The 16,486-nt window shown below is 39.6% G+C and overlaps 1 protein-coding gene across 1 annotated transcript; it reads left to right on the forward strand.

Annotated features, from left to right (window-relative positions):
• The first annotated feature begins 8,316 nt into the window (after positions 1 to 8,316).
• Positions 8,317 to 8,871, forward strand: LOC120103163 (interferon alpha-12-like). The gene has a single exon (XM_087551631.1). It carries the CDS (start codon positions 8,317 to 8,319, stop codon positions 8,869 to 8,871), a length of 555 nt encoding a protein of 184 aa, XP_087407757.1.
• The last annotated feature ends 7,615 nt before the right edge of the window (positions 8,872 to 16,486 follow it).

Consider the following 16,486-nt stretch of genomic DNA (forward strand, 5'->3'; position numbering starts at 1 on the left):
GTTTTGGACCAGTAGCTTTTTCCGCTTTACATTATCTTTGACAGTTGAGTCAATGATTTCTATGGAATCTTCTGCTCCTGAGATTCTCTCTTCCATCTCTTGTATTCTGTTGGTGAAGCTTGTATCTACAGCTCCTTGTCTCTTCTTTTGGTTTTCTATATCCAGGGTTGTTTCCATGTGTTCTTTCTTGATTGCTTCTATTTCCATTTTTAATTCCTTCAACTGTTTGATTGTGTTTTCCTGGAATTCTTTCAGGGATTTTTGTGTCTCCTCTCTATGGGCTTCTACTTGTTTATTTATGTTTTCCTGGAATTCTTTCAGGGATTTTTGTGTCTCCTCTCTATGGGCTTCTACTTGTTTATTCATGTTTTCCTGCAATTCTTTCAGGGACTTTTGCGATTCTTTCAGGCATTTTTGCGATTCCTCTCTGTAGGCTTCTACTTGTTCTCTAAGGGAGTTCTTCATGTCTTTCTTGAAGTCCTCCAGCATCATGATCAAAAATGATTTTGGAACTAGATCTTGCTTTTCTGGTGTGTTTGGATATCCCATGTTTGTTTTGATGGGAGAATTGAGCTCCGATGGTGCCATGTAGTCTTGGTTTCTGTTGCTTGGGTTCCTGCGCTTGCCTCTCGCCATCAGATTATCTCTAGTGTTACTTTGTTCTGCTATTTCTGACAGTGGCTAGACTGTCCTATAAGCCTGTGTGTCAGGAGTGCTGTAGACCTGTTTTCCTCTCTTTCAGTCAGTTATGGGGACAGAGTGTTCTGCTTTCCGGCGTGTGGTTTTTCCTCTCTACAGGTCTTCAGCTGTTCCTGTGGCCCTGTGTCTTGAGTTCACCAGGCAGCTTTCTTGCAGCAGAAAATTTGGTCTTACCTGTGGTCCCGAGGCTCAGGTTCGCTCCTGGGGTGCTGCCCAGGGGCTCTCTGCAGCGGCAGCAACCAGGAAGACCTGTGCCGCCCCTTCCGGGAGCTTCAGTGCAACAGGGTTCCAGATGGTCTTTGGCTTTTTCCTCTGGCGTCCGAGATGTGTGTGCAGAGAGCAGTCTCTTCTGGTTTCCCAGGCTTGTCTGCCTCTCTGAAGGTTCAGCTCTCCCTCCCACGGGATTTGGGTGCAGAGAACTGTTTATCCGGTCCTTTTCCTTCTGGTTCTGTTGGTGTCTCAGGCACAGGGGTCCTGCAGCTCCTGGGCCCTCCCCCACGGACGGAAGTTTTCTTTAATGATTTTGTTGAAGATATTTACTGGTCCTTTGAGCTTGGAGTCTTCACTCTCTTCTATACCTATTATCCTTAGGTTTGATCTTCTCATTGAGTCCTGGATTTCCTGTATGTTTTGGACCAGTAGCTTTTTCCGTTTTACATTACCTTTGACAGTTGTGTCGATGATTTCTATGGAATCTTCTGCTCCTGAGATTCTCTCTTCAATCTCTTGTATTCTGTGGGTGATGCTTATATCTACAGCTCCTTGTCTCTTCCTTTGGTTTTCTATATCCAGGGTTGTCTCCCTTTGTGCTTTCTTTTTTGCTTCTATTTCCATTTTTAATTCCTTCACCTGTTTCATTGTGTTTTCCTGGTGTTCTTTCAGGGATTTTTGTGATTCCTCTCTATACGCTTCTACTTGTTTATTTATGTTTTCCTGCATTACTCTAAGGGAGTTCTTCAGGTCTTCCTTGAAGTTCTCCAGCATCATGATCAAATATGATTTTAAATCTAGATCTTGCTTTTCTGGTGTGTTTGGATATTCAGTGTTTGCTCTGATGGGAGAATTGGGCTCCAATGGTGCCATGTAGTCTTGGTTTCTGTTGCTTGGGTTCCTGCGCTTGCCTCTCACCATCAGATTATCTCTCGTGTTACTTTGTTCTGCTATTTCTGACAGTGGCTCGACTGTCCTATAGGCCTGTGTGTCAGGAGTGCTGTAAACCTGTTTTCCTGTTTTCTTTTAGCCAGTTATGGGAACAGAGTGTTCTGCTTTGGGGCGTGTAGTTTTTCCTATCTACAGGTCTTCAGCTGTTCCTGTGGGCCTGTGTCCTGAGTTCACCAGGCAGGTCACTTGGAGCCGAAAAGTTGGTCTTCCCTGTGGTCCCAAGGCTCAATTTTGCTCGTGGGATGTTGCTTATGAGCTCTCCGTGAGGGCGGCATCCAGCAGGTTCTTCTCTGCCTTTTCCGGGAGTCCCCGTGCACCAGGGTCCCAGATGCCATTAGGTGTTTTCCTCTGGAGCCAGACATGTGGGCAGAGTGTAGTCTCTTCTGGCTTCCCAGGCATGTCTGCCTCTCTGAAGGTTTAGCTCTCCCTCCCACGGGTTAGGGTGCAGAGAACTGTTGATCCGGTCCCTTCAGGTTTCGGCGGTGTCTGGGGCCCCATAATTTTCTTGAAATCATTTTTTGGCCCTTGAAGTTGGGAACCTTCACTCTCTTCTATACCTATTATACTCGGGTTCAGTCCTTTCATTGTATCCTCAATTTCCTAAATTCTTTCAGATCGGAGCTTTTTGATTTTTGTGTGTTCCTTGGCTGTTGTGTTGACATCTTCCATATTCTGAGGCTGAGATTCTCTCTTCTATGTCTTCTATTCTAAACATAATGCTTGCATCTGTGACTCCTGTTGTCTTTCCTAAGTTTTCCATCTCTAGGATTGTCTCTCTTTACCTTTTCTTAAATTACTCTAGTTCCATTTTTATATCCTAGACAGATTAGTTCAATTTCTTCACCTGTATTTCTTGAAGGGAATTTATAAGTTTCCCCTATAAGGGCCTTTACTTGTTTAATTATGCTCTTGAATATTTCTTTAAAGTAGTTATTTATGTCCTTGTTAAAGTTCCCTATCTTCTTCTTGGAATGAGAATTAAGATCTGAATCTTGCTGTATAGGATTGCTGGGGAATCCTGGCTTTGGTGGTACACTCTGGTTCTGTTTTTGCCAAGTCAAACTGCTTTCTGTTGCTTATGCTCTTAAGCTTGCCTCTTGCCATTGGTTATCTCTGGTATTATTGTCCTCCGTGTCTCTAACTGGAACTTTCCTTTGAACCTTTGATCTGGGACTCTGTCATCTTGCCATCCTGGATATGTCACGATACCTCGTGAGTGGAGCTATACCTGTGGTGTGGCTTCTGTGGGATCAGGCCCAGCACAGTTTCTCTGATCCTGGCATGGTTGAAACCAGAAGGCTTGCTGGTTTCTGGCTCAGAATCCAGGGTCACAGGTGTCCTACTATGTCACTATGTCTGGTTTTGGGTCAGGATTAGAGGGTCTCCCCTGACACCTGGCAGTGTCAGAACACCTGGGAAGTTGAGATGTAGCTGGGGTGTGGACTGTTTTTGATCTGGTCCATCAGCAGGACTCTGCTTCCAGAACATGTGGGAACTGCATGAAGAATGTTTTAAGAGATCATTAACTTGTTGTGCTAGAAAGATGTAATAAACTTAGCATCAACTATAGAATGTGCCTACTCCTCATAAGTAATAAGAAACACAAAATTAGAAATACAATGAGCTTTTAAGATTACATTAAAAAAGAGTATTGGGACAAATCCATTTTAAAATGGATTTAAAATGTGCCATCATGAAACCACAAATGTGCCCTTTGATAAGGCAAGGCCATGAAAATATTGTTTCTTTGAACATTCTAATGTGACTACACTATGCAACATTGCTTTGAACTTGTTTTTGATACTTTTCTGTAACTCCAGCGTTTTTGTCATGTTTTATGTAAGAAGTAATTCTTTTTAACATAGAGTACTTTTTTCAAAAAGATATAAGAAATGAAAAAACGAAACAGGTGGTATAGCTGATTTGTATTCACTCAGTGTATGTTTGTGTGTGTTGTGTGTGTGTGTTGTGTGTGTGTGTGTGTGTGTGTTATCTGTATGACTTCTTTCCTTTCTCTTTTCTCTCTTGTTCAGAAGGAGATCACTACTTCTGAGCCTCTTGCCTGGCCTGTGAGAGTCTCCTGGCTTAATTGACATAGAAAGGAGCGCTTTGACAAAGACTTTCACTTAATTCCCTGATGCTAAACACTATGTGTTCACCATCAGATATTGGCACTTATATAAACACAAATAGTGAGTGTGACATTGTCAATTTTCCCCAGGGCTGCTTTAAGCATGAATAGGCAGGATTAAGTTGTTATTGGACCAAAGAGCAGTAACAGGAAATACAGTTTTCAGTGCTTACTCAGGTACAGGACAATAATGAAGAGACAAGTTCCCAGGTTTTAATAAAGCATGAGCACTTAAGTATACAGATACAGAATTTCACAAAGTACAGATATTTATAAAATGATGCTATAGCAGTCAGTAAAGCACAGATGTTTAAGAAAAAAACCAAAAATCCGTTTTAAATGGGATATTTCATTATTTACATTTCAAATATTATTCCCTTTCCTGTTTTCCTGTCTATAAGCTCCCTTTCACCTCCCCCGCCCATTCTTCTATAAGGGTATTCCCCTCTCCACCCTCCACCCATACCAGCCCCCCCCCCACATTACCCTGCACTGGGGTTCTAACCTTGGCAAGACCAAGGGCTTGTCCTTCCACTGGTGCCCAACATGGTCATCCTCTTCCTCATATGTAGTTGGAGCCAAGGTTCTGTCCATATATAATCTTTGGGTGGTGGGTTAGTCTTTGGAGATTCTGGTTGTTTGGCATTTTTTTGTGGAAGCACCTTCAACTTTTTCAATCCTTTCTCTAATTCCTTCAGTGGGGGTGCCATTCTAAGTTCAGTGAAACCAAATTTTAATAAAGCATAAATGTAAGGTTATAAGACCAAAGGCCATTTGGTTTATAGCCTATGCTCAACTCTGTCTTTCACCTCAGCTCAAACGCCAAAAGTCCACAGGGGTTCCTGTTATCTGCCTACACACATCTACACCAAAAATAATCCAGCCTTGATTTTCAGCTTAATAGAAGTTGAAGAAGTCTGCAGACCCCACTTGTGGGCAGAAATGGACTGTCCTCACGGTCCTGTTGTTGAGGGACTAATGAAGTACAGCCATGTGACACAGAGGCATTTGTTTTGGAGAGAGAGATATCAAGGAAATCTTTTTGTCTGTAATGAGTCACCTGTGGGAATAAAGAGGAAAGCAACATCTGGGTCTCCCTCCTGAAGAGACTTTGTGCTATGAAGTTTCTGCTCAATCACTGCCTAGTTCCATTAGTACAAGGATTCATGGGCATCCTTTCTACTTAAAGTAAAAAAACAGAACTAAGGCTGAAATATCTCTTAAAGTGCAATGAACACTTAGTAAATGTATCAAATAACTCTGCATGTGCTTGTGCACGGGTATACCTGTCATGTGTGGTTTGTGCATGCTGTGTCTCTGAGAAAGAGCAATGGACTGTCAGACAGAGACACAGGCTAAGGGATCCTGTTCTCTCTATATTAGCCCTATGCACATACTTACTGGGTTCCTACATTTCCTTCATCCATCTAATCATTTGAAAATTATCCTTCACTTGGCTATGTGGATCCACAGGAATGATAGCAAAACAGACTACCTGGTTTAAGGATCTGAACAGGGCCATTAGAAGGCTATGGAGACTCTGGGCATGGAAGGGCACTGAGAAAGTCTGCAAAGCCAAGGAAACCATTATCAGCCTTAGCAGACATAGAGAGATGAGGGGACATGGTTCCCAAGTGTCTGACAGTGCATACCCTGAGAGTAGAAAAATCTAAGCCTTTCAATATCACAAAAGCAAATATTCCAGTTAGATACATTTTTTCCCCAGAGGGGAAGGATTGATTCTATTATTGTCCTACAAAGATGGCCTTTTTAAATATATAAAAGCATACATAGAACACTTATTGTCACCACTAAATAAATTCAATCATTTCTAACTTTGAAAATGAATGGACAGACTTTGAAGTCTGCAAATACAAAGAAATGACTATTCAAACCCCTTATTGCTGTGAGGAGGTGTACGTAATCTAAAACGCCTTCTACTGTAATTTGACAAGAATATTTTGTAAGGTACTGACTGATCCTAAAATATCCTGAGCTTAATGATAAACATTGCCTGTTGATTTGTTTGAATTTAATAGCACTCCTGGCATAGAGTGGGAGCTTTCAAGCATTTGAAACACAAATTTCAGATATTTACCCATATGTTTTAGTTTGGATGCAAAATGTTACTGGACTTCACCTTGTTGGAGGTTGGTACTCAGTAAAGCAGTGTTCACGGGATACCCCTCAAATCCTCCAGGAATAAACTTTATTAATGAAAACCCATTGATTATTTCAGATTAGTAGTCTATTAGGCAGTGAGGCTTTGCTGGAGGAAGGTTAGGGGGCTGCTTCCTAATTACAAACTTTTCCTGTCTGCCTCTTGGAGACCATGTAATGAGTAAATTTTTGAGACTCATGGTCTTCCCACTGTGCAATGAATTCAGAAACCCTTGGTGTTAATAGTCTAAAGTTATGAGAAAAATGAATGAAAATTTAAGCTTTCAGATTTTAAATATCTTTTTCCTCTCATGTATGTGTGGGAATGTCTTATGCATGTATGTGTCTATATTTGTCTGTATGAGTTTATGTGTCTGAATGAGTCTATGTGCCTATATGTCACTCGCTGTGTTTATGTATAATTAAATGTTGGGCCTGGATGTGTGTATGCATTTGTCTATATTTGAGTATGTATATGTGTGAGTTTGTATAAGTTATGCATGTGCATGTAGGCAATGTTTGTGAATGTTTGTGAGAATTTTTGGGAATTAGTTCATGTGTGTATGTGTCTGTGCTTCTGAGAGTATTTATGTTTGAATGATTGCAAGTGTATATGGGGAAAACTGTACATGTGTAGGCGTATGGTTTTTGTTTGTTTAGTGTGTGTTCATGTATTGAAACCTGTCTTATATGAGAGAGGTAATGTGTGTGTGTGTGTGTGTGTGTGTGTATACAAGTATTGTGGGAATATATATGTGTACCTGGGTAAGTCTGTGTGTGTATTGATGTGTGTGTGGGTACGTATATGTGTGTACATCTGTATTCATGTCTCAGTGTTGTATGTGTGAGCATAATTATGTAAAAATGTCCATTTTTGTCTGTCTGTATATTTTTTATGCATGTGATTGTGTGTTCATTTGTGTATGTGAATGCTTATCTTTGTATGTGTGTGTAGGTGAGTTGTGGCTATGAGTGTATTGTGTGCGTGTGTTTGCATATTGCTATGCATCTGTATATAAGAGTGGTCTGTGTCTGCATATGCATGATGAGTGAATTTGTTAAATGTGTGTTTGTGTCACTTTGTGTGTGGGTATGTGTGAGAGGGAGGCATAGGGAGAGAAAGAGGCATAGGGAGAGAGTAAGAGAAAAAGAGAGAGAGGGGGGAGGGAGGGAGAGGGAGAGGGAGAGAGAGAGAGAGAGAGAGAGAGAGGGAGAGGGAGAGGGAGAGGGAGAGGTAGACACACACTGAGACATGGAGAGTGTTTACTAGGTACAGATTGCTTCCCTATGAATGTGGAGGTCAGAGGCCATCTTACAGGTCTTGGTTGTGTTCTGCAACCTTGTGTTCCAGAAATTGAACCATGATTATAAAGCTTGAACATAAGGCTTTTTCCACATACAGCCCTCAGGATGCCATGAAAATCTTTGGATAAAGAGCTAGTTTACAGCCGTAGCTATATTTACTTTAACAAAATTAATATAAAGAAAATAACTTTATTTTAGCCTTTAAACAATATAAAATTTTGAAGTATACCATTATCCCGGTACGATTTCCGTAGAGACAGGGTTTCTCTGTGTAGTCCTGACTCGTCTGGAACTTGCTCTGTAGACAAGGCTGGCCTTGGTGTCCTATACCCTTTTGCCTATACAATGCAGCTGCCAGGCCACAATAGTATTTCTAATTTAGAAAGATTTTGCACTGCCCTTAACATTTTGATGCAAATATTTATGTACATGGCATAAATAAAATTAAAAATAATTGTAAATGAATTACAATACCTTTTAAATACAACCACAGAGAAAGTTTTGTGTTTGCAATAGATGTACAAATTTCTAATAAAGACTACATATCTATAGAATAGTGGTTAATGACAAATTTAATGTATATTAAGAGGAGTCATGTAGCATAGCTTTCTGAGGGTGGCAGTGAAAGAGAAAGTAATAATGGAACCCAAATCCTTGAGAAAAAAATTGCCAGAAGCAAGCAGAGAGTGAGGTAAAGAAAGTGAAAAGAGAATTGGGAAGCTAGGGGAGGGCATTCAGAAAGGGGAAAGTTGTGTTTGCCACTATTTAAGATAGATGCACACAGCAGGGTTATCAGAGAACCTACAGGGGAAGACTCAAACACGCTGCTCAGAGAGTCATCAGCATCTGCAAGATCCACGATGGCTATGGTTTGTGCATTCCTCACGATTCTGGTAGTTATGAGCCACTGGTCAACCTGCTGTCTAGGATGTAACCTGCCTCGCACTCATAACCTCACAGTCCTGAAACAAATGAGTCGACAGTCCCCTGTCTCCTGCCTGAAGGACATACAATACTTTGAACTCCCTTTGGAGAAGGTGGATGCCCAGCAGATCCAGAAGTCTCAAGCCATCTCCGTCTTGGAAACCCTGACTCAGCAGGTCCTGACCCTCTTCGAATCAGAGGAGTCACGTGCTGCTTGGAATGAAACCCTCCGATTGTCATTCTGCAATTACCTCTACCAGCAGCTCAAAGATCTTGAAGCCTGTCAGAATCAGCAGGTTGGAGTGCAGGAAGTTCCCTTGACCCAGGAACCCTCCTGGCTGGCTGTGAGGGAATACTTCGGCAGGATCACCATGTACCTGAAACAGAAGAAACACAGCCCCTGTGCCTGGGAAGTGGTTAGAGTAGAAGTCGGGAGAGCCCTGATTTATTCAGATATGTTCCTGGCAAAACTGAGTGAAGAGAAGGAATGAGTAGTGAGACAAAGTGGAGAGGACTCTCCTGGACTACAACATTGCATCTCACATTATGAGCAATTATTTTCAATATGTTAGACTATTTTGTATCTGCATCCATTTGGTTATTTATTCATTCATTCATTCATTTATTTATTTATTCATCCATTTATTTATTAGAATGCTATAATGTTTTTTAAGATATTTATGCTAAATCTCTTATTCCTTTATTTTTACTATAGCTAATTGTCATTTGCAATTGAATTATTTTGAATTCAAATAAATTTGCTTTATAAGACACTTTGTATTGATTAATTTGCTATCTCTTTGACATTAATAATTATTTTTAACATTAGAGTCTACACTGTAACTATTGTACAAATGCACACTTTCTAAATATCAGAGCGGAAAGACATATACACTGCACAGTATTTAGACAAGCCCTAGATATTTTCACCTACTTCTCTCTAGCATATAGTATTCTTCTGGATGGATAAACAGCATGCTGTGCAGAAGACAACAGAGAGTCTTACTCCTAACATTCCTTAGTCCACTTTGACCAAATATGTCCTGGGTTAATTTAGCACCTCATTTCCTTGATCTCATATACTTCTCTTCTTTTATCGATAATGAGTTTAGTTGTTTGAGGTTCTAAATATTAGTGAGGTCATGTAGAGCAATGCAAAACAGGTAAAACAATGACTAGTCTGCCTATATGGCACACAGAAAGGGAAAACAAGAAGAACCTGGGAATTAAACCCACTCCTCATAGCCTCATAGTCCAGTCCTAGGAATAAATCCAACCAGGGGAGTGAAATGACTCTAAAATCAACCCTTGGAAACACTATTCCTTCTCTATTTCCGGGACCTTTCCTCTTCCCACTTTCTACTTCTCTGTTTGTTACTCTTCTTCCTCCTCCTCTTTCTTCCTCCTCTGCTTACTCCTCATCATTCTACTTTTGCTCCATCTTCTTTGAATCACTTGTTGTGCATGGTACAGCACCATCTCATGGAGCATGGCAGCCACTCTCAGGGGCCCCATCCCTGATGATACTGGAAACTCTTTCCTCCAGCACCAATATTTTTCCATCATTCTTCAGCTGGAGGTAGAATTGCCTCTCTTTTCCAAGCTGATATTTTGTCTGGTGTGGTCATGTCAATTCAGTCATAGCCACTCACAGTTCACATGAGTAACTATTCTGTTGTGTTCAAGAACACGGCTTTGCTGAGTCATCCACTGCCTCTGTCTGTTCAAATTCTTCTACTCCCTCTTCTTCCATGCAAGGATCTGGCCACTATCCTAGCTAAATCAGTGAGCTACCAGGCCAGTGTGAGGCACTGTGAGGAACACAGCTAGAAGAGAGTGATGAGCTTACTTGACACCCATCTCTCTATTCCATATACACATGCATATTCAGAGGCCAGCACAAGTTGCCAAAGTACTTGTAATGAGTAGAAGCCTATTTACCGCTTTCTCCTTTTTTCAATTGAAGTGTATCAAGTCATATATGAAGGTCCTTGATGCTAGGCACTTCAGTTTTTTACAGGATGATGAATATTGGTCTATTTTCATTCATTTAGAGGCAACCATCAAATTAGATGAGCATCATTTTTTTCTAGATGGTGCTTTATTTCCAGAATGTACTTTTGTATTCTTCCTTACAAATGAGAGTTCAGTAAGTATAAGGAATTGTGGCTGGGTATTCTATTCTATTCTATTCTATTCTATTCTATTCTGTTCTGTTCTGTTCTGTTCTGTTCTGTTCTGTTCTGTTCTGTTCTATTCTATTCTATTCTATTCTATTCTATTCTATTCTATTCCACAAACAACCTTCTGTTCATATCCTAACCCTATGCTCTGTTTATCATTATAGGTCTGTAGTACATTGTGAGTTCAAAACTGGTGTTATTGTACCATTTACTTTATGTTTTAGTGTTGGTATAGACAATTTCCATACTTTATGAATAATAAATAGTTTATTTTAATTAACTGCAATGTATGCTTGTTATGAGTTTTAGATTATAAAGTTCCTATTGTACATAGATGGTGCGTGTTTGCATTTCATGTGCATATACTTGGGCTAGATGTCAATCATTGTCAGGTTTTTACCTCCTTTTCTTTGACAGGATCTTTTCCTTAAGCAAGGGCTCCCCATTGAAGCCAGACTGCCTGGCCTATGGGTTTGTGATGTTCGTTTATCCTGAATCAATGTGGAATTAACTAAAAGCCCGAAAGGTAGGCACATACCTGTGATCTAGTTTTGCTTAACTTGGAGTAAGAAAATTCACTTCTAATCAGGATATCTAAAATGGGAAGACAGAGCTTTAGTCAGGATCTTTGAGGTGTGAAGACTCACCTCTACTACGAGCCAGGCCTTCTGCTGGAAGCCTATGTCAGTACATGAAAGGTGCTTTTGTTGTTTACCTTTGTGATTTCCCTTGTTAGCAATTTATTCCTTTACTGGCATTAGAACTTAATTTTATTGAAATCTGACACATAGTATATACCAACTAAATAACCACCCAATCAACATTACAGGATTCTTTGAACTTAACTCATAGGCAGACATTTTCTTCTTTTTTTTTTTTTTTTCGGAGCTGGGGACCGAACCCAGGGCCTTGCGCTTCCTAGGCAAGCGCTCTACCACTGAGCTAAATCCCCAACCCCCGAGGCAGACATTTTCTGAATTGGTTAAACCCTGTTCTATAAGCCATTCTAATAACGCACACACACACACACACACACACACAGAGAGAGAGAGAGAGAGAGATGTGTGTGTGCATATTTCTTACTTATACACATACACACGTACGTATACACATAAACATATACAAACACATACCCATACCCTACACATGCATAGAGAGAGAGTAAAGGAGATAAATACTTTCTAAAAATCAACTTCTCTTGAAATAACTGACTAGTAAATTATTCCTGGTACATGTCTGTATCTCCGCTTGAGGGTTTGGATCATAGGCATGTGCTCCTCTACAAGTCTTGACATGGATTCTGAGAAACCAATCAGCTATTTCTGCATTTACTGCAAGTAACTTCCTGACTCCAGCTATCTCCCCATTTTGTATTTTAATTATTAATTAAGTCTCCAAAAATTTACAATATTTGTGTGTGAAAAAGTACAAGCCACAGTGACAGTCAGAAAAAAAATCATTAACAAATAGTACCACTGGTATTTAACTTGTTAAATGGGGGAAATGTGCTGTTTGCTTCAGGAAATGAAATAATTAAGGCAGTTTCTAAACCTTCAGTTTCTGGAGGTGGACTAATCATGCTAGATTTTCAATCCTGTGAAAATACACAAAGAGAAAAGAAGGAATATGAGGGTCTCCAAGCAGACACTGTGGTGTTGATACAGGCCAGATGGAATTGCAGAACAAAGGATTTCTTTTGACAAATGCTATGGAGTCAAGATTGTGCAAGATCCGATTAGATTTCTGAGAGGAAAAGCAAAGTGTTGAATTGCTTTAGAAAGACTGAAAGCAATAGTCAGAGACACAGGTAGCTACAAGATCATGTACACATTATACATATAAAATGAGAACAACATTCCATGCAATGAAAAAGAAAATTATGGAAAAGTAGCTATATACACAGAGACGAAATCTTAGTCTTGACAAATTCAGTATGCCAAAGAAAAATGCAGATAGAGGCTCATAGCCCACTTAAGGCACCATTGTCACAAATGATTTTTTGTGTCTGTGTGTGTATGTGTGTGTGAATTTGTGATTGTGTTTTTGTATGTGTGTGTGAAATGGAGAAAGAAGGAAAGAAAACTAGATAGATAGATAGATAGATAGATAGATAGATAGATAGATAGATAGATAGAATTTCAACACTCCACTTTCATCAATGGACAGATATCATGGAAACAGAAATGAAACAGAGATAGAGAGAAACTAACAGAAGTTATGAACCAAATAGTATTAACAGAACATTTCATCCTAAAAGAAAAAATATACCTTCTTCTCAGCACCTCCTGGTACCTCCTCCAACATGGACCATATGATCAGTCACAAAACTGGTCTCAACAAATACAAAACGATTTAATATACTCCATGCATTCTATGAGGTCACCAGGGACTAAGGTTGTTCTTTAATAACGACAAAAACAACAGAAAGCCCACATGTATATGGAAGTTGAACAATGCTCTACTCAATGACAATTTGGTCAAGGAAGAAATAAAGAAAGAAATTCAAGACTTTTTAGAATTTAATGAAAATGAAGTCAGAACATACCCAAACACATAGTACTCAATGAAAGTAGTGCTAAGAGGAAAACTCATAGCTCTGAGTGCCTCCAATGTAGCTCTGAGAGCATACATTAGCAGCTTGACAGCATTCCTAAAAGCTCTAAAACAAAATAAGAAAATGCACACAAGAGGAAGAAGACAGGAAATAATCAAACTCAGGGCTGAAATCAAACAAATACAAACAAAAAGGACTATACAAAAAATCAACAAAACAGATGGTTTTTTGAGAAAATCAACAAGATAGATAAACCCTTAGCCAGACTAACGAGAGGGTACAGAGATCATATACAAATTTTCAAAATCAGAAATGAAAAGATAGACAAAAGAACAGAATCTGAGGAAATTTTTAAAAATTATCAAATACTACTACAAAAGCCTATATTCAACAAAATTGGAAAATCTGGAGGAAATATATATTTTCTAACAAATATAATGTAGTTAAATCATGATCAGATAAACCATCTAAACAACCCCTAACGCCTAAAGAAATAGAAGAAGTTATTAAAATCTATCAATCAAAAGGAGCACAGGCACCCAAATCCCGTGGGAGGGAGAGCTAAACCTTCAGAGAGGCAGACAGGCCTGGGAAATCAGAAGAGACTACACTCTGCCCACATTACTGATTCCAGAGGAAAACACCAAACACCATCTGGAACCCTGGTGCACGGAAGCTCCCAGAAAGGGAAGTGCAGATCTTCCTGGTTGCCGCCCCAGCGGAGAGCTCATAAGCAACACCCCACGAGCAAACTTGAGCCTCGGGACCACAGGTAAGACAATCCTTCCTACTCCAAGCGACCTGCCTAGTGAACTCAGGACACAGGCCTACAGGAACAGCTGAAGACCTGTAGATAGGAAAAACTACACGCCTGAAAGCAGAACACTCTGTTCCCATAACTGGCTGAAATAAAACAGGAAAACAGGTCTACAGCATCCCTGACACACAGGCTTATAGGACAGTCTAGCCACTGTCAGAAATAGCAGAACAAAGTAACACTAGAGATAATCTGATGGTGAGAGGCAAACACAGTAATCCAAGCAACAGAAACCAAGACTACATGGCAACATCAGAGCCCAATTCTCCCAGCAAGGCAAAAACAGAATATCCAAACACACCAGAAAAGCAAGATCTAGTTTCAAAATCATATTTGATCATGATGCTGGAGGACTTGAAGAAAGACATGAAGAACTCCCTTAGAGAAATACAGGAAAACATAAATAAACAAGTAGAAGCCTACAGAGAGGAATCACAAAAATCCCTGAAAGAATTCCAGGAAAACACAATCAAACAGTTGAAGGAATTAAAAATGGAAATAGAAGCAATCAAGAAAGAACACATGGAAACAACCCTGGATATAGAAAAACCAAAAGAAGAGACAAGAAGCCATAGATACAAGCTTCACCAACAAAATACAAGAGATAGAAGAGAGAATCTCAGGAGCAGAAGATTCCATAGAAATCATCGACTCAACAGTCAAAGATAATGTAAAGCAGAAAAAGCTACTGGTCCAAAACATACAGGAAATCCAGGACTCAATGAGAAGATCAAACCTAAGGATAATAGGTATAGAAGAGAGTGAAGACTCCCAGCTCAAAGGACCAGTAAATAGCTTCAACAAAATCATAGAAGAAAACTTCCTTAACCTAAAGTAAGAGATACCCATAAGCATACAAAAAGCATACAGAACTCCAAATAGATTGGACCAGAAAAGAAATTCCTCCCGACACATAATAGTCAAAACACCATACTCACAAAATAAAGAAAGAATATTAAAAGCAGTAAGGGAAAAAGTTCAAGTAACATATAAAGGCAGACCTATCAGAATCACACCAGACTTTTCACCAGAAACTATGAAGGCCAGAAGATCCTGGATAGATGTCATACAGACACTAAGAGAACACAAATGCCAGCCCAGGTTACTAAATCCTGCAAAACTCTCAATTAACATAGATGGAGAAACCAAGATAATCTATGACAAAACCAAATTTCCACAATATCTTTCTATAAATCCAGCCCTACAAAGGATAAGAAATGGTAAAGCCCAACATAAGGAGGCAAGCTATACCCTAGAAGAAGCAAGAAACTAATCGTCTTGGCAACAAAACAAAGAGAAGAAAAGCACACAAACATAACCTCATATCCAAATATGAATATAACAGGAAGCAATAATCACTATTCCTTAATATCTCTCAGCATCAATGTCTCAACTCCCCAATAAAAAGACATAGATTAACAAACTGGATACGCAACGAGGACCCTGCATTCTGCTGCCTACAGGAAACACACCTCAGAGACAAAGACAGACACTACCTCAGAGTGAAAGGCTGGAAAACAACTTTCCAAGCAAATGGTCGGAAGAAGCAAGCTGGAGTAGCCATTCTAATATCAAATAAAATCAATTTTCAACTAAAAGTCATCAAAAAAGCTAAGGAAGGACACTTCATATTCATCAAAGGAAAAATCCACCAAGATGAACTCTCAATCCTAAATATCTATGCCCCAAATGCAAGGGCACCTACATACGTAAAAGAAACCTTACTAAAGCTCAAAACACACATTGCACCTCACACAGTAATAGTAGGAGATTTCAACACCCAACTCTCATCAATGGACAGATCATGGAAACAGAAATTAAACAGAGACATAGACAGACTAAGAGAAGTCATGAGCCAAATGGACTTAACGGATATTTATAGAACATTCTATCCTAAAACAAAAGGATATACCTTCTTCTCATCTCCTCATGGTACTTTCTCCAAAACTGACCATATAATTGGTCAAAAAACGGGCCTCAACAGGTACAGAAAGATAGAAATAATCCCATGCATGCTATCAGACCACCACGGCCCAAAGCTGGTCTTCAATAACAATAAGGGAAGAACGCCCACATATACCTGGAAGTTGAACAATGCTCTACTCAACGATAACCTGGTCAAGGGAGAAATAAAGAAAGAAATTAAACACTTCTTAGAATTTAATGAAAATGAAGGTACAACATACCTAAACTTATGGGACACAATGAAAGCTGTGCTAAGAGGGAAACTCATAGCTCTGGGTGCCTGCAGAAAGAAACAGGAAAGAGCATATGTCACCAGCTTGACAGCACACCTAAAAGCTCTAGAACAAAAAGAAGCAAATACAGCCAGGAGGAGTGGAAGGCAGGAAATAATCAAACTCAGAGCTAAAATCAACCAAGTAGAAACAAAAAAGTCCATAGAATCAACAGAACCCAAAGTTGGGTTTTTGAGAAAATCAACAAGATAGATAAACCCTTAGCCAGACTAACAAGAGGACACAGAGAGTGTGTCCTAATTAACAAAATCAGAAATGAAAAGGGAGACATAACTTCAGATACAGAGGAAATTC

The sequence above is a fragment of the Rattus norvegicus genome, chromosome 5 (assembly GCF_021556685.1).
Source record: "Rattus norvegicus strain SHRSP/BbbUtx chromosome 5, alternate assembly SHRSP_T2T, whole genome shotgun sequence".
Lineage (NCBI taxonomy): Eukaryota > Metazoa > Chordata > Mammalia > Rodentia > Muridae > Rattus > Rattus norvegicus.